Source organism: Dama dama, chromosome 20 (assembly GCF_033118175.1).
Source record: "Dama dama isolate Ldn47 chromosome 20, ASM3311817v1, whole genome shotgun sequence".
Classification (NCBI taxonomy): domain Eukaryota; kingdom Metazoa; phylum Chordata; class Mammalia; order Artiodactyla; family Cervidae; genus Dama; species Dama dama.
This window is the reverse complement of record NC_083700.1, coordinates 104582772-104609108: the sequence shown is the minus strand read 5'-3', so window position 1 is coordinate 104609108 and position 26337 is coordinate 104582772. Positions and strand designations below refer to the sequence as shown.

The following is a 26337-nucleotide window of genomic DNA, read 5'->3' as shown; positions in this document are numbered from 1 at the left end:
TTTCTCATACTGCTTTATTGCAGAATATGAAAGAGGGGGGCGAGCCAAACCCACCCCTCTGCCCATCTCTGGGCAAAATGGAGCTGAAATGAAAAGAGAAAACACTCACAACACGGGATGGGCAAAAACCTGTACCCTAGGACTCCCTAACCAGTGCTGCCCAGACACCCCCATCCTTGGGGATCCCGGTGGGACAGGGGTGGGGAGCGTCAAGCCTGAGTATGTTCGACTTCTGAGGACCTCTCAGGCACCCATAGGAGACCTAAAGTCTTTGGAGACAAGTCTAGATTGAAGGGGGACTGGGTCCCAGAGCCCTGACCTGGGGAAAGGGCTTGGTCTGGGAAGCAAGCCGGACCTGAAGGCGGGAGGAGAGAGTTCTGGAGTTCAGGTTTGGGGAGGGGATTTGAATGATGATGAAGGCTCCGGGAGAGCCCAGGTTTGGGGGCCCTGGGTCAGGAAGTACCAGATTGAGGACGCTGGAGTGGGGAGGCTGAATCCTGGAGCCCAAGGGGAGCCCCAAATTGGGGAGAGGCTGGGTCCCAGAGGCGGTCTGGAGAAGGAGCCTTAGTCCGGGAGCCCTGGCTCAGGGCCCAGCCTGGCTGCAGCCCTGGCAGAGCACTTGGTCTCCGTCCGGCACGAAGCCCTGACCCACCAGGGAGGTGGAGCAGCGGGCGCAGGAGAAGCAGCCGTGATGCCAGTGGCGGTCTTCAAAGGACACATACTTGCCTCCGCCGAGTCCTGGAGGGAGGCTGAGGATTAGTGCTGCCATCTGGAGGGTGGGTCTTGTCCCTTGGCCTCACCGAGACCAGGTTTCCCGTCCCCCACCCCAGTCTACACCCGCCCCACTCAGTCTTTGGACCCTCTGACCCACCTGTGATGGGGCGCTTGCAGCTGCTGCACTTGGGTGCAAAGAGTTCTCCGAAACAGGCCACACAGTAGGGATCGTCCTCTCGGGAGGTGAACTGCTGCCCTGCCAGGGGCGTCTGGCACCCAGTGCAGACCAGGCATTCTCGATGCCAGGGCTGGTCACGGTATGTCACGCCACCCTGCGTCAGTGTCTGTGGGGGCAGCCTCTATCAGCCGGGGGAGGGGGGGGTGTGGGGATTTCCACCCCGCAACAACAGAGCCTTGCTCACCCCCTCCCCTGAGTGCAGTGGAGCGCCACACCCCGCCCCCACCTTGCTGCAGCGGGCGCAGCGAGGAGCAAACTTGTTCTCATAGCAGGGCACGCAGTAGTGGGCACCCTTGTCGGGCACGAAGGAACGGGAGCCCAGTGGCTGCTCACAGCCGCTGCAGAGGAAGCAGTGCTCATGCCACGTCTGGCCTCCGTACTCCAGCTTCCGGGACCCTGCGGGGAACAGGGGTCCCACTCAGAGGCTGTGTCCCAAGCTCCTGAGTGCCACCCTCTGCTACCCTCCAGGAGGGTCCCTGCTGCTCCTGCAGCCTTGAAGGTGGTGTCCATGCATTTTCATCGGGGTCCCCACCTCGTATGTTGCACATGCTAACTTTCCCCCAACACCAGACATGCTGGCTGAGCACATGACCTGAGGGTTTGGCCTAAGTGAAGTCCCCACCTGTCCCAGAATATGACGACCTCAGCTGCTACCAGGCCTCCAGGTGATGGGCGCGATGACTCAGTATATGCTAAGCAAGCCCTTATACACCAGATGTGATAGTATGAGCACACACACAAAGACCCCCATCTACGAGGCAAGCGAGTCCAATGTCTTGGACATGACAGATTCAGTACATATCCTCATCGTGCCAATCTCCATGTATTCTAAATCGTCACATTCTATCAGCCATGCAGGTCACCATACGTGTTAAGTCCTATGTATCTGTCTTCTCTGTCTTTGCACACAACAAGCCCCAATGCAACAAACACTGACAGTCTCAGTACCCTACGTGTGCCAAACGTGTTAAGCCTCCAGGTGTGTATCACGCGTGTCAGTCCCTGCACGTGCTAAGCTCCAAAGAGCAAACAGGCACAACAGATCCTGCACAGAATTTCCAGGAACGTGTGGCATGGGCAGGTCTTTATCAAGCCTCCCTGTATCAGACAGGCATGCCACTCCCATGCACGTGCACGGATCCTACGTAGATGCCAGGCATGCCAGTCCCACGCACAGTGAGCCCCTGGGAGCCCCCGGGAACATACCGGGCATGACGGTCTCCCCACAGGCAGAGCACTGCGAGGAGAAGGCACTGCAGTAGCAGTCGTTACAGAGCAGCTCGCTGTCTTGGCAGGTGAAGGGCTCGTCGGCTAAGGAGCGCTGGCAGCGGCAGCAGCGGAAGCAGCCCTCGTGGAAGTGGCGGTCTTCGTAGAACAGCTCCTGGGGGGAGCGCGGCAAGGGTGCTGGCACATTTGCCCCCTCCTGCCAGCCTCCACCCACTCCCTGCCCTGCGTGGTCCAGTCCTTACCCGTGAGTCGTGCCCGATCAGCTGCTGGCACTCGGCACACGTGTTGGCGAAGGTGTTGTCGTAGCAGGGCACGCAGTAGGGGCCATCGTCTGTCTGGATGTATTTGCGCCCGTATAGGGACTCGCTGCATTTGGCACAGTCAAAGGCTTCGCTCATGGTGGCTGTGAGTGAGCCCTGCGAGGGGCACACGGTGGGGCAGGGGTCACCCCGAGGGGCTGTGGCTTAGCCACACTGCATTAAAAAAAAAAGAACAAGAGACTGGGCATAGGAAATGCCAGGTCAGAGCAGATGGTGATGGGGAATGGGTGCTTCTGGGAACACAAGAGTCCTGCATGTTTATTTCTGTATTTAACGTTGGGGGTGAGGGGGTCAGGAAAAAATCAGGAAGCAGAAGTTCTTTTCTTATCTGGGCCCTGGCAGAACTGGGGGGAGGGGGCTTTTCCTGGGTCAGTGACTCATTTCCTGCTCCTACATTTAGCCTGAGTTTAGCCTCCACTGTCTTTACTGTCTCCAGAAGGGTGTAAGAGCAGGGGCAAGGAGTCACCCCACCCTCTCCCCTCTGAACAGTACTCTCACCGTCTCCTGACTCCCAGGAAGGGACATAGCCAGAGGCCTGGAGTGAGGCGCTTTGGGATGACTATGGGGCTATTTGCACCACCCTCCTCTCCCTGCCTCAACCCCATTCAGGAAACAGCAGAGTGTAAGAAGGATGCTGGGCCAGTGAATGGTAGAGGTGGAGGAGGCTGATGGGAGAAATAACACTGGGCCTCCCTTCCCAGGAGAATCCAACAACAAGGACTTCAGAGGCTCAGCCCAGGTTTAACCAGGAAGGAAATCCTGCAAGCTGGTCACAGCCAAGCTTCCCCAGCTGGACCCTCTGCCCTCACCCCACACCACTTCCCTCTGCATCTTTGGCCACATCAGCCTGGGCAGCCTTGGCCTGCAACATCTGCAGCAGCTGTGACAGCACAGATGGCCAGCTGTCAGGTTTTGCCAGCAACAGGGGAGGAAAAAAGGGAAACGAGATGCTTGGGGACAGAGAGGGGAACAGGAGATGATGCAGTGTGCCCTCTGCCCTCTCTCCTGCTGGGCATCACTCCTGGCAGAGCCCCAGAATCTTTCCATCCCCTGGGTCATTCTTTCCTTCCCCCTGCCTCTGGGAGAAGACAGCCTCTCTCCAGCTTTTCTAAGGGTCTGGGGCTGGGGTAGTGAAGGGTGAGCGAGTGGGAGCCACTAAAGACATTTACTCTCCAGTCAGGCCCCCTCTAGGGTGGGGAGTCAGGCAAGGGGGAGCACGGAGAGCTACTGCTGCAGACACCCAGCCCCCCACCAAACCTCAGACACTTTCCATTTTCTCAGGAACAAAGCATGTTTGTGGGATGAGGTCATCCACACAGCTGCCTCTGCAGCAGGAGCTTGGGGAGTAGGGAGGGTTAGGAAGTGGGGTTCCCGGTCCCTTCTGCTGTTCCTGGTTCCCATCTTGAGCCCAAATTCAGAGCTCCCCACCCCAGCCTCCTCCATCAAGAAGCCCGCTCTCTGAGGACTGGGATCCTGGGTGGAGAGGAACCACCAGGACCCTGGGAAGGGGATCCTCTCACAGATGCAGATGAGTCTGAGCAGCAAAAAGGGACCCACCAACCCACTCCCCCCATTAGACCCCAGGAACTGGCAGTCCCCAGAGCCTGGCCTGGCTCAAGTTGAAGGAAAAGCCCTCCTTTTCTCAGCCACCCCCAGCAGGAAATTCTAGCAACAAGCGTTAACTCAGACTCCAGGCACCAGCGGATGCCCCAGGCCTAGAGGGCCTGGCTCTTCTGAAGGGGTGGCTCGAGCTCACAGCTACCCTTCTGTCACGGGAGGACACTCAGTTCATACTCCAGGCCAGGAGACACCAGGGGCTGGGGTCTTCAGATTGGAGACTCCTGGGCTGGGGGCTTTGCTAGAGGGTGGAGTCCACTCCCCACCATTCAGGCCTGGGTTTCTTCTGGCCCAACATCTGAGGGTTGCCTGGGCTGTCGGCCACTGGGCAGCAGGGGGCCGCACAGGTGGAGAGTGGCCATGCCTCGCTCCAGGAGAGCCCTGGGCCTTCCCTTCCTTCCTGGCTTGGCCCCCGGCAACCACCTTCCCAGGCCCAGACTAGTCCTAGGTCCGCCCCCTGGGAGGCAGTCACCACTCTGAGACAGGGGCACCCCAAATAGGGTATGGGCGTGGCTTCGGCTTCTCTCCCAGAATTCCCTGGTCCCCTAGTCTGTCCAGCTGGGCTCCGATGAGGACAGAGTGAAGGGCACTCTCAAGGCCCACCTGTCTCTGCCCTTTTTCTGCCCATCCCCCCGCCCCCTTTCCCTGGCAGGGCTGGGGAGCTAAAGGGAGCCCATCTTGTATTCCTCCATGGCTGGGAGGGGTTCGCGGGGGAGACTCCTCAGTCTGCCAGATGGCACTCAGCCGCTGCCCCCACCAACACACATACACCCCTACACCTGACTCAGACACACACATTTGACACACCTCCCCGCGAACCTGCATCTCAGAATGGCTGGTTAAATGGCTGCAGCATGTGGTATGGAAAGGCCTGAACTGTGAAATATAAACTTAGGTGATTTCGAGCAAGTCACTTAAGCTCCCTCAGCTTGTTTTCCCATCTAATACTACCTCCTACCTCCTAGGGTTGTTGCCAGACTCAGATGTGATGAAAACAAAATAAATGTGATGGTACCTGGAAAGCACCTGGGAGATACTAAGTAGTCAGTAAATGGTAGTTCTTACTGTTTTTATTGATATTATTAGCCCCTTACTCAAAGTGGGGTTAGACTACAGTTTCTCAGCCAGGCCTGGGTCAGGGGGCCCGGCTGGGCCTTGACCTTGACCTTCTCAGGGTGGGCCCAGAGAGAGAACTAAAAGGGAACCCCCTAGTTCTGCTGGGGAAACTGAGGAGGCCCAGGCTACGGGGCTCACTGAGACCAGTGGGGGCAAGTCTGACTTCAGTGAGCATAACTCTGAAAGCTCCAACATAGGTGTGCAGGTATACATGTCTGCATGTTGTTTTGCCTCTCACAAAGCCCACCCACCATCTATGCGTACACACTAAGTCATTTCAGTCGTGTCCGACTCTTTGCATCCTTATGTACTGTAGCCTGCCAGGCTCCTCTGTCCATGGGATTCTCCAGGCAAGAATACTGGAGTGGTTTGCCATTCCCTTCTCAAGGGGATCTTCCCGACCCCAGGATTGAACCTGTATCTCCTGCAGCTCCCACATTACAGGCGGATTCTTTATGGCTGAGCCACAGGGAAGCCCCTACCATCTATCAGATCACACATAAGGCAGGCAGGATTGGGTATCACTCTCACTTTACAGCTGAGTACAGAGGCCAGGGATAAGGCAGAAGCATGCCCAAAATCACTCAGGTATCAGAGAGCCCAGGTCCCCTGCCTCCCAGCCGGGAGCCTTTTCCGATTTCCCTAGAAACGGTGGGGGAGGGGGTGGTCAACATTTAAGAGCAGGGGGACAGGAGATGCTGGGTGGTGTCACTTGTACAAGAGCCTGGCTCTTCTCCCCAGCTGCCGGCCCTGAGACTTTTGGAAGACATCCAGAAGTCTTTCCAAGTACCCATGCCAACCACTCAACCCCTTTGCCCCCCTCTACCCCCCACTGTCCAGGAGGACCCTGGCCAGGTCCCACAGCTGTGACTCACAATCAGAACTGATCCCTCCTCCCCCAGTTTTCAGGAGTTGACAGGGCACTTGAGGGGAGAAATTAACCTTCCCCCACTTCATCCTTGCTACCAGGCATCAACCCCAACTCTTCACTCTCTTCTCCCCCCCCCCCCCCCCCCCCCCCGCTCCCTCCACCATGGGGCCTGGGAGTCAGAGCAGTTTGGGAGAAGGTGGGGGTGGGAAGCAGGATCCAGCAGCTGCTCTGGGGACAGAAGAGGAACAGTTCATTCACCCCAGGTCCCCCAGGGCTGAAGCAGAGCGTCCAAGATTGGAGTTTAAAAATAAGTTGGGGCTGTCTCCACCAGTGTGTGAGGCTCCTTCTTGATGCCTTACTGTCTCAGGTCTGCTGCCCCCCCAGTTCTGTTTCCTATGTCCTTCCCTCCCAATCTTTTGGGGCCTGAGTCCCTCGGGGTCTGTCTTGGAAACTGTCACCGTCCCTCCGTGACATCTGTCTCTCGGCATCTAACTCTGCTCCACTCCGGACGTCTGTGTCTGTACTTCAGCAGCTGTCTGTATGTTTCGTGTCTGTACCTCTCTTGTCTGTATCTCTGACCGGCTATCTCCCAAATTCAGCCTCTGTGAATTTCTACCTCCGCTCAAGTCTTGGCAACTCAGTGTCTCCAAAGGGTGGAATGTCTCAGATCTTACCTACGGCCCTTCTCTATCTCTTAGCATCTCAGTATGTCTGAGTGTCTCTGCCTTCAGTCTCTGGATGTCTCTCTAGGCTTCTCTGAGGCTGCCTGACAACAAGACTAATGAAGTTTAAGCTCCGGGGCCCTTCATTTGCGCGGAACCCTCCAAGGCCCTAGACCGGGCCGACAACACGTCTGGGGTCACTGCATACTTTTTTCCTAAAGTGCTCCGCTCCGCAAACCCTGGGTCCGTCCCAAAGCCTCGGGTCTGCCTCCTGGTGACCTACGCCCCGGTCTCTGTCCCTGTTTCGGGTATCTCTGCACCCTCCGGTCTAAGCTCGCCGCCGCTCCTGTCCAGTCTCGGTCTCCTGCTCCCATCGGGCTTTCTGGAAGCCGGTTTCTCTCACCCTCTCTCTCGGTCTCTCTCGATTCTCGCTTTTCCATTTCAAACTTGGACCCCTCCCCCGCCTAACTCGCGTAGCAGCCCCCGCCCCGGCCAGGCGGCCCGGGGCGGTGCGGTCCGGGGGGCGCCCCCGGGGCTCGGCGTCCGCGCGCCACCAGCGAGCCCAGCGTGTTCCCGGCGCCCGCGACCGGACCCAGGCGGGGCCCCGGGGCAGAGGGCGGGGGCTGCGGCTACCCTTAACCCCCGGCTGACCATCTCTCTCCTCCCGCCCGAGGGCGGGGGCAGGGAGCGGGGATGAGGAGCCAGGTTCGGCGGGGAGCTCACCTCGAAGCGGGCGGCGGGAGCGGGGCGCGGCGCTCACGCGCGGGGGCGGGAAGGTGGGCAGCCGGGGCCGCGTCCCTCGGCGGCTCCTACCAGCGGGCCGGGCCGAGCCGGGGCCGAGCGAGCAGCCGGCGAGTCTGCCGGCGGCACAAGGACTGTGTGGGCGAGTGGGAGCGCGGCCCCAATCCCTCCCCTAGGAAGTGAGCGCGGGGGCCCGCCCCGCCCGGACCCCGCCCCCGGCCGCCCCTGCCCGCGGGGTGCGGACCCCGCCCCCGGCCCTCGTCCCGGAGGCTGGGGGCCAGACCCCGCCCCCACCTCCCTTTTAGACTGGAGCCGGCCCTAGCCCGCTCGGCCTAACCTGGCTCTCCCAACCTTCCAGGGCCTCCAGGACCCCGCCCCAGTCCCCTCCCTTCAGCTTTTGCTGGCCTCCCTCCCTTCCCCCCATGTTCCTTCCCGCCCCCCTCATCTCCTTTCCCCCACGCCGCCCCCAGCGGCTAGCTGTATTCAATCTCAGGCAAGGGATACCCGGAGGCAGCAGACCAACGTCCATTTGGGGACCGAGAGAGTCCTCCTTCGTGTCCACTTCGTGTTCCCGCCCCCTCCCAGTTTACCCCCAGGGATCACACTCAGCCCGAATTTGCAAAAGAAGACTTAGGCCATCCTGGAGGAGGGGGTGGTTTTTACCCTGCTGTCAGTGGGAACCAAGGTGTTCTCTGGAAACGAATGATGTAAGGACCCCCTCTCTAGGGCCTTGACCTTCAAAGGGCTTTATTTCACAACTCTTAAAGTGGCGAAAACAGAAGTAACCGCCGCCTCGTCTCCAGCTCATCGTGGAGCAGAGAAGACCTCCCTTGGTCTCCACAGTGCCCAGGAATAGTTTTGACCTTTGAGGCCCAGGGGAGACTCATATCCTAGGCCCCATGACTTTGGAGCTTCTCAAGAAGGGGTGTGAGGAGTGTGCATGGATGGGGCGCTTGCAAGGGGCGGTGGAGGGAAGTCCTTCTCCCCGACCTCTGCAGTTCCCAACCTTCCGACTTCCTCCCCGTGCCCTGCCTGGGAGGGAGCACTGGCGCCTGCCAGGGACACAGGCCCCTCCAGGTCCTTGAGGCCACCCCCCCTGGGATCCTCAGGCTTGTCACTAGGAATAAATAGCCTCCATCTGAAGGGGAGGGGAGGGAGGAGGAGGCTCTGCCGCGCTGTTTGCAAAACAGGAGACAACAAACCAACCCTGGAAATAACCTCAGGGTCTAAAGTAAAAATTCGGGTGCCCACAGAGGCGCTCCCATCCCCCAGCCTTGGTCTGGCCAAACACTCAGAGACTCATTCCCTCCCAAACTGGTGCTCCTGAGTACCCTGCTCTCCCACTTCTGAGTCACATATCTGCCTTCCTGGTCCCAAGTCACCCTTGAGGCCACATTTCCTTTCAAGATTAACTAATGGCTTATTAATTATTGTTGTTCTGACACCTACTCTGTGCGCAGGGACTGCATTATTCTGGTTCACCACAGCATTCCCAGTATCTACTCCAATGTTTAGCACTCAACAAATATCTGAGGAATGAATGAATCACAGACACTGCCTCTGTTTGGACCCCCCAAGCTGCAGATTGGTCCATAGGCACGTACTACCTGGAGTCCAGGGAGGGAGTAGCCAGTCCAGACTTTGGAATTTGCCTTGCAGGTATAGGAGACTCAGCCCTGGCGAAGAGAGGGAAGACTGCCTGGTTGGAGGAGATGGTAAGAAAGGGTTTGCTCTGGGTTGAGGGGAAGGTAAAGGTGAGCAGCCGTCAGAAATGAAGTGGTTATGAGTGAGTAAGGAAGGTGCTGGATCAAAGGTAGTGTTGTGGGTCTTTTTTCTTTTTAATTGAAGTTGGACCATGAAGAAGGCTGAGCACTGAAGAATTGATGTTTTTGAATCATGGTGTTGGAGAAGACTCTTGAGATTCACTTGGACTGCAAGGAGATCAAACCAGTCAACCCTAAAAGAGATCAATCCTGAATATTCTTTGGAAGGACTGATGCTGAAGCTCCAATACTTTGGCCACCTGATGCGAAGAACTGACTCATTAGAAAAGCCCCTGATGCTGGGAAAGATTGAAGCCAGGAGGAGAAGGGGACGACAGAGGATGAGATGGTTGGATGGCATCATTGACTTGATGGACACGAGTTTGAGCAGACTTCGGGGGATGGTGAAGGACAGGGGGCCTGGCATGCTGCAGTCCATTGGGTCGCAAAGAGTCAAAAAGTCGGACTTGACTGAGCTACTGAACAACAGTAAATGATTTACAATGTTGCATTAATTTTTGCTGTACAGGAAAGTGATTTGGGTCTCTGGTTTTACTCAGTTTGAATTCTGATGAGCAGTCTGAATAAGAGTCAGTATTTTCTGAGTTCTTACTTTGCACCAGTCCCCGCCTAAGCATTTTACATATATTAATGCACTTGACTATCCAACAGCTTTGTGAAATATGTAATTTTATCTTTAAGGATGAGAACATGGAGGCACAGAGAGAGTAAGTAACCTGCCAAGGGTAACACAGCTAATAACAGCAAAGCCTGGATTCAAAGCCAGACAATCAAAAGTCAAAGCTCTTTATGCCAAAAAAAAAAAAACCAAAAAACAAAAAAACCCCCAGCCAAACAAAGGGAGCTAGCTTAATCATTAGGCTCTATAGCCTCTGTAGTCATTTAACCTCTTGAACCCTCCAACTCTCATCTGTTCAGAGTGGTGGACTCCCAGTCTCATCACATAATTGTGAGGAATGGGTGAGAAGACACAGTAGTTATTCAACATGGGGGACACTCCCTCAACCCCCTGCCCACCCTCAGTCACCCCCCCAACTCCCCCAACACTCTCTTTCCTTGTCAAGTGGTAAGATTCTGCTTCTTGGAATCTGGAAGCCCTGGAAAGTTAGGAGATTTTTGACTTGGCCCAGCCTAAGGGAGGGAGACTGGTGTAGAGCAGGCCTGTATCCTTTCCCACCTCCATTGCCAGCAGGCTCACATTTCCCTGCTTGCTCTAATTTCCCTTGACACAGGTGGATATGCCCCAGGGAGGTCTAGGGATCAGCCTCATGGACTCCCTGTTCCTGTTCCCTATCAGTCTTCCCCATCCCCCACCCCTCCTCCCAGGAACAGGTGTGTCTGAGCTGGGGCTGGAAGCAGAGCCTGAACGCTGGCCACGCCGACTGGCCTTGGGTAAGTGGGATCTGGTTGTCCCTCCCCCCAACCCTAGAGGTCCCCACCTTCCTTATTCTGGGGTGGAGGGTGGCTTATTCAGTGTCTCCCAGCTGTTCTCTCACCTTGAAAGAGTTTACAAAAGGAGGCCCTGGGTGCCTGGTGACTGGCAGGCCTCTCATGGTTTCCTCTGGCTGCTGAATCATTCTCTGATGCCTGTAACCACAAGCCCTCCTCCCCTCTAGTGAGAAAACTCCCTTCCTTCTCTGCTGTATTGCTCATTCTTGCCCGCTGGACTGCCTGCAGCCCCTGCAGGCCTCTTATCTGAGCAGATACCCTCTTTCAGATTGCCCAGAAACACCTTCCTCATGACCTCAAGCCTTGCAATGGGTCTGTGGGTGCAGAGGGTGAAATGACTGACTTCTACAGAGCACAGGAAGAACTAACCAATGCTTAAATGCCAAATATATGCAGGGTACCATGCTAAGTGCCAGTGTTACTTCCTTTGGTTCTCACAAAAGCCATGCCTGCGTGCATGCCAAGTCGCTTTGATTGTGTCTGACTCTTTGCAACCCTATGAATTGTAGCCCACCAGGCTCATCTGTCCACGGGATTCTCCAGGCAAGAATACTGGAGTGGGTGGTCATGCCCTCCAGGGGATCTTCCCGACCCAGGGATAGAACCTGTGTCTCATGTCTCCTGGGTTGGCAGGCAGGTTCTTTACCACTAGTGCCACCTGGGAAGCCCCACCAAAGCCATATGAGGTGGTTATTATTGTTATCACTATTTTACAGAGTAGTACACAGTGCTCAGAAAGTTTGACAAGGTGGCCCCAGATCACAAGCTGATAGGTTGTGGATGTGCAATTCAAATCGAGTGTGCAGAGCTGCCTTCTTCTGAATGTCTCTGCCACTAAATGCCTTCTTCAGGGAAAGGGGCTGCCACCTGGTCACTCTCCCTGATGGCTGGGCTTCTTAATTGAGGTGAGGCTTGTTCAGGCCAGATCATGAAGGTCCTTGTCTTTCGATGGTCACCGATTAATAACAAGTGAGACTGAATTTTGTTGATGCGCATGGCCTTAGTTTGGCAAGGCTCAGACTCAGAGGCAGGAAAAAATTTTTCACACAGCAAATCTCAGCTACTTTCAGCTTTTACATGCTCACTGGCTTACTGGCTTCACACTTCTGGGGATTGAGTAGAGGTTTTCTCCAGAGCTCCACAGCTGGAGGGGTGAGCCCTATCATGAAAATGGGTGCAATTACAGAACTCACTGAAGGTTAGCTTTATGTGGTGGAAAAGAAGCCAAATGCCTTTGGAATGTTCTACTGTGCCCAACCTTTTCTCTATTCTTACAAGTACGTTCAGTTATAACAATAATAGCTCCAATTGACTGTGAATTTGCCAACGAGTGAACACAATATTAAGGACTTTAAACATATTATTTCATTTAAACCTCATAATAATCCTGTAGATATAGTATTATTACCTCCATTTCAAGGATGGAAGACTAAGGTTCAATGAAGCTAACTGTGTGTTGACTGGTAACAGGATCAGAACACACGTCCGTGGTTTATGGTCCCAATCATTACATTGTACTGCCTCTGAGATTCTTTCAGCCACACCTTGAGGGTGTGAGGGACTTAGAACTTTGTAACTAGTGCCATAATATGACTCCTCTGTTAAACTATGAGCCCTTTGACAGCCCTATGAGGCAAGCAGTGCATGCTATTATTATCCTTGGCTTATGCATGAGAAAAATGATGCCATTAAAGTCAAATAACTCTGTGTGTGTGTGTGTGTGTGTGTGTGTGTGTCTGTCTGTCTGTCTGTCTGTCTGTGTGTCTGTGTGTGTAGTTGGGGCAAATTCTGGACCAAAAGATATAAAAAGAACAAAAAAATCCAACTGTCCCTTCCTGGGTTGCAGCAGCAAAAATCGGGTGTTGAGAGCTAAGAAGGCAGAGTACCCACTGCACACAACACCATAAAGGGGTGGGCAGAACACACCTAAGCCACTCCTCTGGCCTGAACCCTGGACACACCTTGCCCTCACCCCAAATAAGGCACCAGCCTCCCCTCCCAGCTCTTCCCCAGAAAAGGAACCTGTTACTTTTTTTGCTCCCACTTGGTGCAACAGGAGCCGTGGTAAAGTCCTCCCTGAATTTCTTGTCTAGCTTCTTGTTGTTCAGTCGTTCTGACTCTGTGACCCCATGGGCTGCAGCACGCCAGGCATCCCTGTCCTTCAACATCTCCAGGAGCTCGCTCAAACTCATGTCCAGTCGGTGATGCCATCCAACCATTTCGTCTTCTGTCATTCCCTTCTCCTCCCGCCTTCAATCTTTCCCAGTATCAGGGTCTTTTCTAATGAGTCAGCTCTTCACATTAGGTGGCCAAAGTACTGGAGTTTCAGCCTCAGCATCAGTTCAGCTCAGTCGCTTGGTCCTGTCTGACTTTTTGCAAACCCATGGACTGCAGCACTCCAGGCTTCACTGTCCATCACCAACTCCCCGGCATCAATCCTTCCAATGAATATTGAGGATTGATTTCCTTTAGAATTGACTGGTCTGATCTCCTTGCAGTCCAAGGGACTCTCAAGAGTCTTCTCCAACACTACAGTTTAAAAGCATCAATTCTTCAGCGCTCAGCCTTCTTTATGATCCAACTCTCACATCCATACCTCTAGTCAATTTCTGTTGAATTGGGGAAGGTCAGTATCAGAGTAACCTGTCCGAAGTTATGTAGCCAACAAGTGGCAGAACAACAGGTGGTTTTAAGGACGCTTGTCTCTCTTTAGAGCGGTCTTCCCGATACACCGGGAAATTCACAAGGCTCCTAGCTTTAAACGTACCGCTTAAATACAGCAAGTGGAGCAGAGCTGTAGGAGACCGCGCATGCGCACCCTCCAGGCCCAATTCAGCCCGAGGGCTGTGCCAGCCACGTGTTCCCAGGTGCCAACGCGGAGCCGAGCGCGAAGGCGAGGTTTCGGTACACGTGGACAAGCTCTGGCGAATAAGAACGGGAGGTTGTAGAGTCACGAGACTAGACCTAGAGAACTACACTTCCCAGAAGTAGCCTGTGGTGGACGCCTTTACTAGATGACGTATTTCCGGAAAGACAGGCGCTGGATAGGCTGCGGGGAGGAAGTGGGCGGTTCTAAGTCGCTGGTGTCTTGGCTTATTTCCGGTAGGGTCGGTGGTCCGGCGGCTGAAGCGGTGCGAAATCGGCGTTGTTGTAGACAGCTTTTCCAGGAGTGAGCAGACATGGCGGCGGCATTTCGGAAGGCGGCTAAGTCCCGGCAGCGGGAACACCGAGAGCGAAGCCAGGTAGGGTCCCACAGGCCCCACTGAGCGCTGGCTGATGGGCCCATGTGCTATTCTCGCCCCAGCCCTCCCCACCCCACCGCCTGCGGATCTTGTCCTTTTCCGTGAGGGGAAAGGTATAAGTAAATACATGTAAATATATGCTAGCGACGCCGGCGTGGCTGGGGCGGAGCCTCGCCTTTGGGGAGGAGGGGATGGTCGTTCTCTCTAGGAAAAGAACGGCTGTCCTTATTCCTGGGAGATAAAGCTGTCTTGCAAGGTTTCGGTGAGGTGGTTAAATAAGATACTGTGTGTAAAGTGATTTTCTTACGGGAAGTTGAGGTCAAAGTTCACACAGCCATTAAGTGTCCTGACTGAAACTGGAATCCGCATTTAAAGATGCTCAGCTCTGTCCACTGCGTCTGTCGGCTGAGCCCGAAGAGATTGATGTTACTAATGCAGTATCATCATCATGCCTGAATTTTTAGGTCCCTGAAGATCTGCTACATACGCTTTTTGTTATGTCTTCCCCTTAACGTTCATGTTTTCCAAGCCCATTTTATCCGTTCAGTCGCTCAGTCGTGTCCGGCACTTTGTGACCCCATGGACTACGGCAGGCCAGGCCTCCCTATGCATTCCCGGAGTTTACTCAAACACATGTCCATTGAGTCTGTGATGCCATCCAACCATCTCATCCTCCGTCGTCCCCTTCTCCTTCTGCCTTCAATCTTTCCCAGCATCAGGGTCTTTTCTGATGAGTCAGTTCTTCGCATCAGGTGGCCAGAGTATTGGAGTTTCAGGTTCACCATCAGTCCTTCCAATGAATACTCAGGACTGATTTCCTTTAGGATGGACTGGTTGGATCTCTTACTGTCCAAGTGACTGTCAAGAGTCTTCTCCAACACCACAGTTCAAAAGCATCAATTCTTTAGTGTTCAGCTTTCTTGATAGCCCATTATGTAGGTGGGGAAAATGAGGTTCAAGAACAGAGTTGGCTTGCCTGGTCACAAACACCAAATTGGGGCCAGGTAAACAGTTGTAGGACTTTTGTGGGGGTTGTCTCTGTGTGAGGAACTTGAGTGGGAATTCATTTAATCAGGAATCACACAATATTCGATCCAGAAAGGCCCTTAGGGATGTCTGGTCCAACTTCATTTTACAGATGGGAAAGAGAGAAGGATGTATCTAAAGTTGTGTCACTGATGGGATGGAACTAAGGCCTCCCAACCACAGTTTAGTCTTCTGGCTTAATAGCATTTATCAGACATTTATTGTGCACTTGGTGTGTGCTCAGTGGTGTGTTGGGACTAGTGTAATTTGCCACCTTGTTTGGACCTACAAACAAGATAGATATGAAAGATAGATAGATAGATCTACACATATCTATCTAAAAGTAACAACAGCTAGAAGTGCTTATTGTGTGCCAGAGCCAGACAAAGTGCAGAATGCTTTATTATCTCATTTAGCTGTCAGTGGTATGTGAAAGTAGGCACTACTGTTATGTTACATTTGCAGATGGAGAAGCTAAGGTTCATATAGGTTAAATAATTTGCCCCAAGACAGACATCTATAGCTGGCAGTTGACAAAGTCAGGGATCAGATCCCTGAATCCAAAAGCCACCAAAGGTTGAGCAAAGAAGTAGCTTTGTAAGAGATGTGTAAAAAATGCCCAATGAGAGGGGGAGAAAAAAAAGGAAAAAAAAATTCTTAAAAAAAGGAAAAGCAAAAATTCCCAATAAGAAACATGAGTGGGAAGAGGAGAGATGATGAGAGAAAGCATCACCATGAGATCTGTTGGACTTGGAAGCAATGATAATAGCTGTCTCTTTGAGCACTGACCATATGCTAGGTCCAGCCTAACGTGCTGTATAAGGATTATCTCTTGTAATCCTACTACATCCCTGTGAGGAGGATGTTATCCTCATTTTACAAATGAGGAATCTGATGCTTAAAGAGCCTGACTAGTGTGATGTGACCAAAGGCACAATTTTGAGTAGTTGATTTAGACTCATAGGGAAGACAGAGGCCATGTGTGAGTGGGAGTAGAGGGTCTTTGTGGGAGAGGTGAGAAGGCAATACTGGAAAAGGTGGTAAACACATTGAGGAGAGCAGTCCCTGTTTGGGTAAAGTTTGGACCCTTTCCTGTCGGTCCTCACTGCGGCAGTGGGGGAGCACTGGAAGATAGTTGGTATGGAGGGGGTAATTATGTGAACTATTTCAGATTCAGTGCCACACTTCCTCCTGTAACGCAGGTGTACATTCAAGTGGACATGACAGATTTCAAGATCTCTGCCTCACTTTGTTGCTCTTTTGACGCTTGGGTTTTCTCTTTCTACTCTCTGTCAGCCTCCCTTTGCTGTAATTAAAATAATGATCACGAGAGGGCTTGGGTATTATTTTAAATACTGAGTTATTTCTTGCAACACTTCAGGGATAGAGGATGAGAAAGTAGACTTAAAAATCTCGTCCAAGTTATTACAGAAGTTTAAACAGTGAGTTTATGTACTTCCTCAAAGATCAAGATCATTCAGGGTGGAAGAGGATGCAGTGTAGGAGAGTGGGGAAGAGCAGACTGTGGCCCCAGATAGAATGGGTCTAGTTCTAGCTTTGCCACTTAGTAGTTCTGTCTGTGTTCTTGGGCAAGCTGTTCGTTAAACTGCCTTCCCTTTTTGGAAAAATGGGATAACAGTGTGCCTGCTTTATTTGCTTTCCGTGATTGTTTGGGGATAAATGAGATTGTGTTTAATGAGCCTAGCAGATTGCTTTGTAGTAGTGATTCTTTTTTTTTTTCCACATTGATAAAAATTTTATTTACTCATGTTATATACTCATCCTTATAGGAGAATAGGCATTTTTTTTTTAAAACCTTCTAGGAATGTCAAAGCTCCTAGATGTTACAAACTAAGGTAAAGTAAAAGTACATGCAAATTCTTTATAATGATTTTTTTCTTTCCTTTAATTTTATGTTTTCAAAATTGCCTAAGATGTAATAGTAATTTTTAGCAAATGTGGCCTGTTATGATGATGTAGGCAAAAGTTGCTAGCACTGACCTTGCCATAGGTTAAGTGCTGAGCAAGTGATAGCTTGTAGAAAGATAATACCAAGATTTAATCCTCGTACCTACCATGCTATCCAAGTTCTCTATTAGAGAAAGTATTTTCTGTCATTCTTGGTTTTCTCTCATGCTTTGTACCAAAATTAGAATTGTAACAGTACACATATGCTGGGCACCTGCTATGTGCAGGTAGCTACCACTTTAAAGTCTCATTTAATTCTCAGGGTAATCATGAGAAGTAGGTCCTGTTATTCTCACTTTAGAGTTGTTTAGTTGCTTAATCATGTCCGACTCTTTGCGACCCCATGGACTGCAGCACGCCAGGCTTCCCTGTCCTCTACTATCTCCCAGAGTTTGCTTAAGTTCATGTCCTTTGAGTCAGTGATACTATCTAACCATCTCATTCTCTGCCACCCTCTTTTCCTTTGTCTTCAATCTTTTGAAGCACTTTATAGTTACGAAACAGCAACTCAGAGAAGTGAAGTGACTTGCGCAAGGTCACAGATTGTTAAGAGGTGCAGCTTGGATTTGAACCCAGTTCTTCAGACTCTAAATTTAGCTCTCTTAACCACAGTTGCTTCCCTGTTACTATGTTTTCCCTTCATAGTATTTTATAAACCCTTGGATTAAGTCCGTAGTAATTTTAGTACAACTGGCAACTGCTCGCTTAGTGCCGAGTCATTGTTGCCTTTCTCTGTCCTTAATAGGCCAAGAAACCTACTATGGCCGTACTTGTGACCTCTCTGACGGCTGCATGGCCTCTCATCCTTGGGCAGAGCCCAGTCGGGGGAGGGAGGGAACAGGGTAGCACATTGGCCGCCGGGACAGGGATTTACTGAGCGCTCCAGAGACTCTTGTTCCTGGCAGGTGTCATGTTGATTAGGATATGTGCTTGCTGAGGAACTAAGCATTTTTTTTTTTCCTTTTGTTTTCTAGCCTGGCTTTCGAAAACATCTGGGCCTGCTGGAGAAAAAGAAAGATTACAAGCTTCGTGCAGAGTGAGTGTAGTCCTTCTAGCAGAGGTGCTGCCAAAAAAGCTTACAACCTCCCTGTATTGCAGCTGAATTGCCTGAGTGTCCAACAAGGGATAATTTCCTGCCATTGATAAAATGGCCAAAAGCTCTGGCAGCCTGTCAGACCTTAAACTTCTCTCTTTGTTTAGGCGGAGCATTATTTATTTAACTGTCCTTGCATTGTGAATTTTTTTTATTATGTTGTTGCAGATCGTTTTCTCATGATGGCTTTGATTTGCTTCTGCCTTGGTGTTTGAGCCAAAAGCTGAATCTTTTTTTCTCTCTCTCTTCTTGACGTTCAAGATAAAATCTAACATTCCAATTGTTGAGTCTCTTACATCACCATGTGTGGTGTGGAATGAAGAGATGTGAAAGATGGATTCATGGGACTGAGCGTGGGTGATAATGAACTCTGAAAACATCTTATAAAACAATTATCCCCATTCTTCTTTTTCTTTAGCACTTTATTTGCAAAGTATTTTATGATTATTTGTTAGCCATGCATGTCAGCTGAGGTCCTTTTTTATGCTCCCAGAGCAGATGGTGATGGATTCAGTGGGTTGCTCTGGATCCCAGAGTTTTTCAGGCAAATAATAATAATAACTGAGACAGTGTTCTACAAGAGTTATCATTTTTATACTCAGTTACTCCACCTAGCAATCTTGAGGGGGTACTATTATCACACCCATTTCCCAAATTAAATTGGGATGCACAGTGGTTAACTAACTTATCTAAGATTACTCAGCCAGTAGTGGTGGAGTCAAGGTTTGAACACAGACTGTCTGGCTCCAGAGCCCACGATTTTAGTTGCTGTGCTGTACTCCAGTGTGTAGTTTCTGAAACTTACTTGGTTACTTGGTGCTCAGACTTGCCTCATAATCCTGTCTGAGTAGTTCTAATTTGTGCTTTGTTGGGTCTCTCCCTGTAATGATGTAAATGGCACTAAAACTTACATGAAAAAAGGACTGTTATTAGTTTCAGGTAGAACTGGGATAGGAGTGAAACCACAGAGAGATGAACAAGGTCTGCCACAGTGGAGTGTGGATTGAATCTAGTCACCTCTTCGGCTCTTTTGAGTTTCACTTTGTATATATCACTAAATGCTTGTAAAGTTTGCTTGTTGTGGTTATTTTCTTCTTTTTTGCTGTGAACTTGTTTAACCTGCTTTTTAGTGACTACCGGAAAAAGCAAGAATACCTCAGAGCTCTCCGGAAAAAGGCTCTGGAAAAAAATCCAGATGAATTCTACTATAAAATGACCCGGGTTAAACTCCAGGTGAGTGCTTAATGGATTAGTTGGTATTTTGAGCTCCAACTCAAGAAGGAAAATAGGGATGAGGGAGGAGATGGAGAGAGAGGATCTTGGGCTTTTGTTTAGCTCTTCTCCAGTTGGTCAGGTGCTCCTGGTCAGTATCCAGGGTGAAGCTGCCTTTTCACGAGCAGCATGTGTTTCTGCCCCTGAGTCTCAGTTGTTTGATGCCTGGAACCATTCCCATTCTTTTTCCTTTTTTTTAATGTTAGGAAAGTAAAATCCAAACTTTATTGTTGCTTTTTGCCTTTGGAAGGATTTTACACACAGGCTTCAATCTTCAGAATACCCTGGATTCAGTAGAAAAACCATTTAAATGAAATTTTGTACAGTAGAAACTTCTCAGCAATCAGAATTTAGACTGTAAAAAAAATACATGCAGAACATGCTTTTCTGAAAACAATGAACAAAAGCACTGAGTGCAAAATGAAAATAACATTTCAATTCCACCAAAAGTAGTCATCATAGAAGGTGTAAAAGTCACTGTTCACTTTTTAAAAAATATTATCCACAGACAACATCCTAACTCTAGGACTGGCTTTAGAAAGTCTTCAACTTCTTGCTTTAGTAGCAGTGAGGTGAATATGATCACGATCTGGGATGTGATCTGTGTCCTCCACAACTACAGTAGGGAGAAGACAGTCACTGTCTTCTGTAGGCCTGATCCCTGTCTTGAGCAGTTCCCCATCCTCCGCCTTCACTTCCTTCGTATGATCCACTAGGACAGTCCTGAACATCATAGCCTCACTCATATCCTCTGTTGTAGTAATCTTGACGGCATGAGCTCCCATAGTTAGATCTCCCCGTGTAGATTCCTGGTGTGGGATTATGTGTTTTTTTTTTGCTATAGAGTAATCAGCTCTTGATCCTATGTTCATCAAGCTCCATTCCATTGGCACACTCTTTTTGCTTCCTTGGCATCATCTACATTTTCAAAGTATACAAACTTGAACGTCTAGACTGCTGGTCATAGTGCAACAGACATGTCAGCCATTGGGCCATATTTAGAGAACACTTCTCTTAGACCTCTATCTGTAGTGTGCGGGTTCAATCCAAATACTGCTGGAGCTGTTCTGAGTTGGTGACAGGAGGTGCTGAGTTGAAAATGTCTTAGAGGCCTGGTGCATTGAGTGGCTGTCATATGTAGCCTTTGGTCCAGCCATGAACTGTGCCAACAACTTGTTAATGATTTTACTCTAATAGGAACTGTGTCTTCTCGATTTGGATTTTTAGGATGGAGTTCATGTTATTAAGGAGACGAAGGAAGAAGTAACTCCAGAACAGCTGAAGCTAATGAGAACTCAGGATATCAAATATATAGAAATGAAAAGGGTTGCAGAAGCAAAGGTAACAGCTAAAAATGTTTATCCTGATATGTTTTTCTTGGTTAAGAAGAGAAATAGAAATCCATTGATCTCAAGTTATAAGTTGATTCCTTCTGGCATTTCTAATCTTAAAGTACACTTGATTATGATAACCTTTTAAAGGTATATTTAGCATGGTAGAGTAGAAAGAGGTCAAGTTTGAGAATGAGACAAATTTAGGTTTAAATTTGGGCTCTGCCTTTTATTAACCCCATGATTATGGACAAATGAACTTCCTGGGGCTGTTTGCTTATTGCTATCTCATAGAATTGTTGTAAGGATTAAACGAGTTTTGTGCAGTGCCTGGCTATGCCTGTAGCTGACATATGGTTGGTGCTTGATACATTTTAGTGGTCCTTTCTTTTGAAAGAATGAATTCTTTCAAATTCAAAATTCTTTGCTAGCTGGTAACAATGATGTGAAATGGTCTAAACTTTTGCAAACTCATTTCTGATATCCTAGAAGAACCCAACATAAAATGAGACTATATTCTGTGTTCCAGAAAATTGAAAGACTAAAAGCAGAGCTCCATCTGCTGGATTTCCAGGGGAAGCAACAGAATAAACATGTGTTTTTTTTTGACACCAAAAAGGAAGGTATGAAATGTATGAAGGTTTCTGGGACAGTCTAGCATGTTGGTCTTTGTTGTTTGGTGTTAGAGACAGCACCTTAAGGATTGTCTTGACTTTCAGTTGAACAGTTTGATATTGCCACTCACCTGCGAACAGCCCCAGAACTAGTTGACAGAGTCTTTAACAGACCCACGATAGAGACCTTGCAGAAGGAGAAAGTGAAAGGAGTTAACAATCAAACTCGACTTAAGGTATGTTTCTCCATTTTTCTTCAGGTCGGAGTTTATGGGACTCTAGGTTCCTTTCCTCCCTCGCTACCCCCCCAGCATTCCATAAGATTATTTGTGGAAAAAGTACTAAGTTCTCTTGGAGAAGTAGGAGGAGAATTTGGTGATGGGAATGGAAGTGGAGGAAGTTTTCTTACTTTCTAAGATTGGAGGATGTGTGGCATAGTGGTCAGGAGCATAGGTTCTGGTCTTTAGGTCTGCATTTGTTTTTTTCTTCTTCTTCTATTTTTTTATTTTTTTTGGCCATGCTATGAAGTTTGTGAGGTCTTGGTTCCCTGACTAGGAATTGAGTCGGCCACAGCAAAGCACGGAGTCCTAACCATTGCACCACCAGGGAATTCCCTAGGTCTGCATCTGACTCCACCTCTGACCCTGGGCTTGTGCTTTCAACGCTGTAACAGATGGTAACAGTTTTAAAATATAGAGAAGCGGGGAGGGGGACACTGCAGATGAAGGGATTTGGTGTACTTTGATAGTAAACCTTTAACAGTGCCTGTGCATATCCAAAGGTCTTTCATGTTCTGCATTTGTAGCCCAGATTTTGTATCAATTTGTCCTTATGGTGTTTTCCATTGCTATGACTGGGTTCATGTAGAAGACATGCTTTTTCTCCAAGTCTTCTGGAGTTGAACTCTCACTTCTGATTGATTCATTTAAAAAACTGCTGTCAATGTGTTTCAAGCAGACAGCTGTTCTGTTTTGATTTGAATCATTTACACCGCATCAGCTTTGCTTCCAATGTTTAATTTCACAGCAGCTTCTCTAGCTCAGAGGCAGCTAAACTTGCTTTAGTAATATAAATACCCCTAATTAGTTTGACTATATTGGGTAATCCCATAAATTTGACAGTCTGTGCAATGAAGTGAAAACAAAAGCTGTCTGAAACCACTGCTGTGAGACTATGCTAGATTCGGTGAATCGTTTAAGTCTGAGGCCCAGTAATACTCCCCTCTTTGTAGTTAACACTTCCAGCTGAAGAGCTGGCTGACCTAGTGTTCTAGTGCTGACTTCGTTTGTCCGGGAGTTGTGTTTTCACATAGCTGTCTTACTGACACGTCTCAAGTGTTGCAGTAGTCCCTAAGGAGACTGGTCCTGTGTAGGATAGTTCACCAGCGTACCTTTGGAGAAGTTGGGAAAGTTTGAGTCTTGCCCTTCTGTCTGGTGGTGGTGGTGGTTTTAAATCTCTTATTTAAAGCAAAATTATTTTGATTAAGAGACTGCTAGTGGTGGCTTACGAGGGAATTTTTAGTCTGTAACTTGGAGGGTTTGGGGAATCCGTGAATGGGCTGTAGGAAGTCTGTGAACATCCTCTTCCCATCTTAAAATTTTATGTGACTAGGTATGTATGTTTGCATGAATTTAATACAAACATATATGTACATTTATGTCAAGAAAGAATCTCCAAAAAAAGAAAGAATCCAAAGTTTTCTTAGAGGTCCATAATTCCCTCGTATTGAAGGACCATTTCTTTTTTTTTTTTTTTTTTTGGTTGCTCTGGGTCTTATTGCTGCATGGAGGTTTTCTCTAGTTGCGGCGATCAGGGGCTGCTGTCATGTTGTGGTGCAAGGGCTTCTCATCGTGGTGGTTTTTCTCGTTCCGGAACGTGGGCGCGAGGGCTTGCCAGCTCAATAGTTGGGATGCGTGGGCTTAGTTGCTCTGTGGTGCATGAAATCTTCCTGGACTAGGGTTTGAACCCGTGTCCCCTACACTGGCAGGGGAGTTCCTGTCCATGGTGTCACCATGGAAGAGTGAAGGACCGTTGGACTGTGAGGGGTCATCAGCAGTGAGAATTTTACTGACAGAGTCCTTCTGCTCTCTTGAGTTCTGCGGTCACTGCCCAGGGACCCTTCTCTGCTTCTCTATGTACTGTGTCACGTTAGGTGACTGGGATGCTCACTCAAAGGGTGAAGCAGCTCCGAGTAGTAGTGGAAAGATTCCTGGGATCTGTGAGTCTCGAGGCGCAGTCCTGCCTCTGCTCCAGGTGAACCGTGTGTCCCTGGGGAAGTCTCCAAGGTTCCGTTGGCCTCTGGAATGTGGTGCTTTTAAAATGGACAACTTCAGAGTGTCTTGTTACATTGATTCTGAAGTAAGGAGGGAATTGATGAAACCATTTATGCATTTGGGCCTAAGTGGACTCAAAAACAGTTTCTTACTCATTTTTATCCTGTTAATTGTTTCACTGAAAATGTGTGCTTTCTCTGCAGCGGATAGCGAAAGAGAGGCAGAAGCAGTATGACTGCCTGACACAGCGGATTGAGCGTGAGAAAAAATTGTTCGTTATTGCACAGAAAATTCAGACTCGCAAAGATCTTTTGGTGAGGAGAGAGAGCCTTAGGCATTCATTTTATTTTTTCCTTGTAAAGGTCTTAACTGAAACTGGATTTCAGCTGTGTGTAAATCAACCCCAGTGAAAATGTCTGCTCCTCAGGGGCAGTGGTTTGAGCCAGTGTCTGTTACTCTGACAGTCTTGAAATGTTCCTTGATTAAGAAGGTAATAAGGGGCTTATTAGTCCGTGCTTTGGAACAGCTAAGGGTAGGATTGGGTGGCATGTGAACTTTATAGCTTATGAACAGCTATCTGTAACATTTAAACAGGTTAACAAAACAGTGCGTGTCATTCACTGGTATTTAAAAATAGACAACATTGTGTAGTTAAATAGCAGAGCTAAGGAATATAAGATGCCCCTTTCATATTATTATCATTCCTCTAAATGTCAAATTCTTTGGCTTTGCAGATCATTTTGGTCTGCCTTTCTCAACTGGGGTTCCGTAAGAGAAACCCTACCAAAAAAGAAAAAAAAATGATTTGAGGACCTTTCTTCTCAGTTTTCACAAGAACTTATGCACAGCCAACATCATTACGGAAGCCTGGGGGAGGACTTGAGTCATCCAGTCAGGGATGCCTTAGAAAGAAGGGCTTTGTCTCTTTTGAATGTTGAGATGGGCTGAATTAGGGGCTTTAGTTATTAAACTTTCTATTTTACACAGCCCTCTCCTGTGATTTACTGGTAACTTTTTTATTCTTTTGTAGGATAAAACTCGGAAGGTGAAAGTGAAGAAAGAAACAGTGAACTCCCCAGCTATTTACAAATTTGAGAGTCGTCGAAAACGTTGAGGTGTTATAAGCCTTGTCATTCCACATGGAACAGAGTTTACATTTTCTTTTCCCAGTAACTTCAAATTCCATTGGTCGAAGTGACTTGGTTTTCCTGTTTGTAGCCATAATTTTTTTGCAGATTTGACATTTGATACGAACAACATTAAAGCCCCTCCCCCATCTGAATTGTGGGTTATTGAATTCAGTCTTTTTTTGGGCTGAGCCGTGCAGCTTCTGGGATCCCAGCTTGCCTACTAGGGATCAAACCCAGGCCCAGGGCAATGAAAGTGCCAAATTTCAATCACTGGACCACCATTGAACTCCCTGACACCAGTCTTATTTTTATATACTTTCATTTTTTTCATTTTATAAGGAGTATAATCTTTTATATAGCAAATTTGGCAAACAAATGAGTTCATCCCTAAGCCCAATACTTATTCAAGGACAGCAGATAACTTCTGCATATACTTACAGGCTAGGACATTGGAGTTAGGGTGAACAGCTACCAAGAGCATCCTGGTTTATTTCCTCCATTTTGTGAAAGTTGGCACTGTTGTTGGTTTTTGTGTTTTGGAGTCGTAATTAAACACTTTTATGGCCTACTTTTTTCGTTTACTATTAAATCATTAGCTCTTTTCCATTTGGTTACATCATTAAATTTTTAAAAGTAATATATGCTCACAGTAAAAATTAAATATTTTTACTATTTGTATAGTGTTTTATACAGTGGATAGACTGATTTTACCCTCATTCATTCTTCACTTATTGGATATTCAGGTGGCTGCATAAGTTGGCCAGGAAGGATTTTTTTTTTTTTAAACACTTTACAGCTGCAGGTAGAAACCCTTGGAATCAGGAACTCAGAGGGGCACTTCTTTATTGTTGAAACTCAGACCAGGCTCTGTGTTCCTGCCCTCCTGGCCAGTTCTTGATGGCAAGGCTATAAATGGCTTGGTACAAGCCTTCACCCTGGAAATAGAGACCCCAGCCCCAGGGTGTGTGCAGCAGACACACAGACTTCCCAGAGTCTCACCCTTCCCTTCCCTGCCCATACAGGGACGGTAGCCCGAGACCAGTCAGGACAGGGCTGAGCATGCTTAGGGCAGATGTGGGAGGAGCAGGATTCTGGGAGGCTTGCTTATACCTCACTCTCTAGACGGGGAACTGCTCTGTGTAGATTCTAAAGATTAAAAAAAAAGAAGTTAAAACTTAATTTCCATGACTGTTAGGTTCTATACAAAGCTTAAAATGAAAGCCTGTTTCGTCAGGGTGTACTCCGTGGGATATAGATCTGGGGGCCCTGGAAAACAGGAAGAAGAGCCAAGGGATTAGAAGCCAGCAGCTTCTGCCTTCAGGAAGGAAGCGCTTCCCAGTCTGGAAAGGTGCTGAGCTAAGTGAATGTTGATAGTCTTATGACAAAGGCATCTGGAGAGCTGAGACCTGAGCCAGGAAAGGACTCATCACATGGGTGTTGGACAGAGGAGCAGGCCAATCCAGCAGCAGTCTGATCCTGGGATGGCACAGCTTGATCCTGCTGCTCTGACTCCCTGTCCCTGCTTGGGGGAAAGGTGGGAGGAGGGTGGGGAGCACACCTAAATGCTTTTGGTGGAGCACGCTCCCACACAAAGCTGCCCACACTGTAGACTCTCGGGTTAATAGATGCACTTGGTACCAACCGCTCAG

General features: G+C 49.0%; 2 protein-coding genes across 3 annotated transcripts; one reads left to right on the top strand and one right to left on the bottom strand.

The window, feature by feature from the left end:
• Nucleotides 1-7633, bottom strand: FHL3 (four and a half LIM domains 3). 2 transcript variants are annotated; one of them, XM_061122329.1, is made up of 6 exons: nucleotides 7489-7633; nucleotides 2422-2652; nucleotides 2159-2333; nucleotides 1179-1348; nucleotides 872-1058; nucleotides 1-738 (listed from the first exon to the last, which is right to left on the bottom strand). In XM_061122329.1, exons 2-6 carry the CDS (start codon nucleotides 2575-2577, stop codon nucleotides 584-586), a joined length of 843 nt encoding a protein of 280 aa, XP_060978312.1. In that variant the 5' UTR covers nucleotides 2578-2652; nucleotides 7489-7633; the 3' UTR covers nucleotides 1-583. The 2 variants fall into 2 exon arrangements, with proteins under 2 accessions (XP_060978312.1, XP_060978313.1); XM_061122330.1 differs by having other exon boundaries at nucleotides 2422-2595.
• Nucleotides 7634-10615: 2982 nt separating this feature from the next.
• On the top strand, nucleotides 10616-25256 carry UTP11 (UTP11 small subunit processome component). The gene is made up of 9 exons (XM_061122328.1): nucleotides 10616-10682; nucleotides 13846-13981; nucleotides 17950-18011; nucleotides 19199-19301; nucleotides 20568-20681; nucleotides 21201-21294; nucleotides 21391-21521; nucleotides 23762-23872; nucleotides 24589-25256. Exons 2-9 carry the CDS (start codon nucleotides 13919-13921, stop codon nucleotides 24670-24672), a joined length of 762 nt encoding a protein of 253 aa, XP_060978311.1. The 5' UTR covers nucleotides 10616-10682; nucleotides 13846-13918; the 3' UTR covers nucleotides 24673-25256.
• Nucleotides 25257-26337: the final 1081 nt, after the last annotated feature.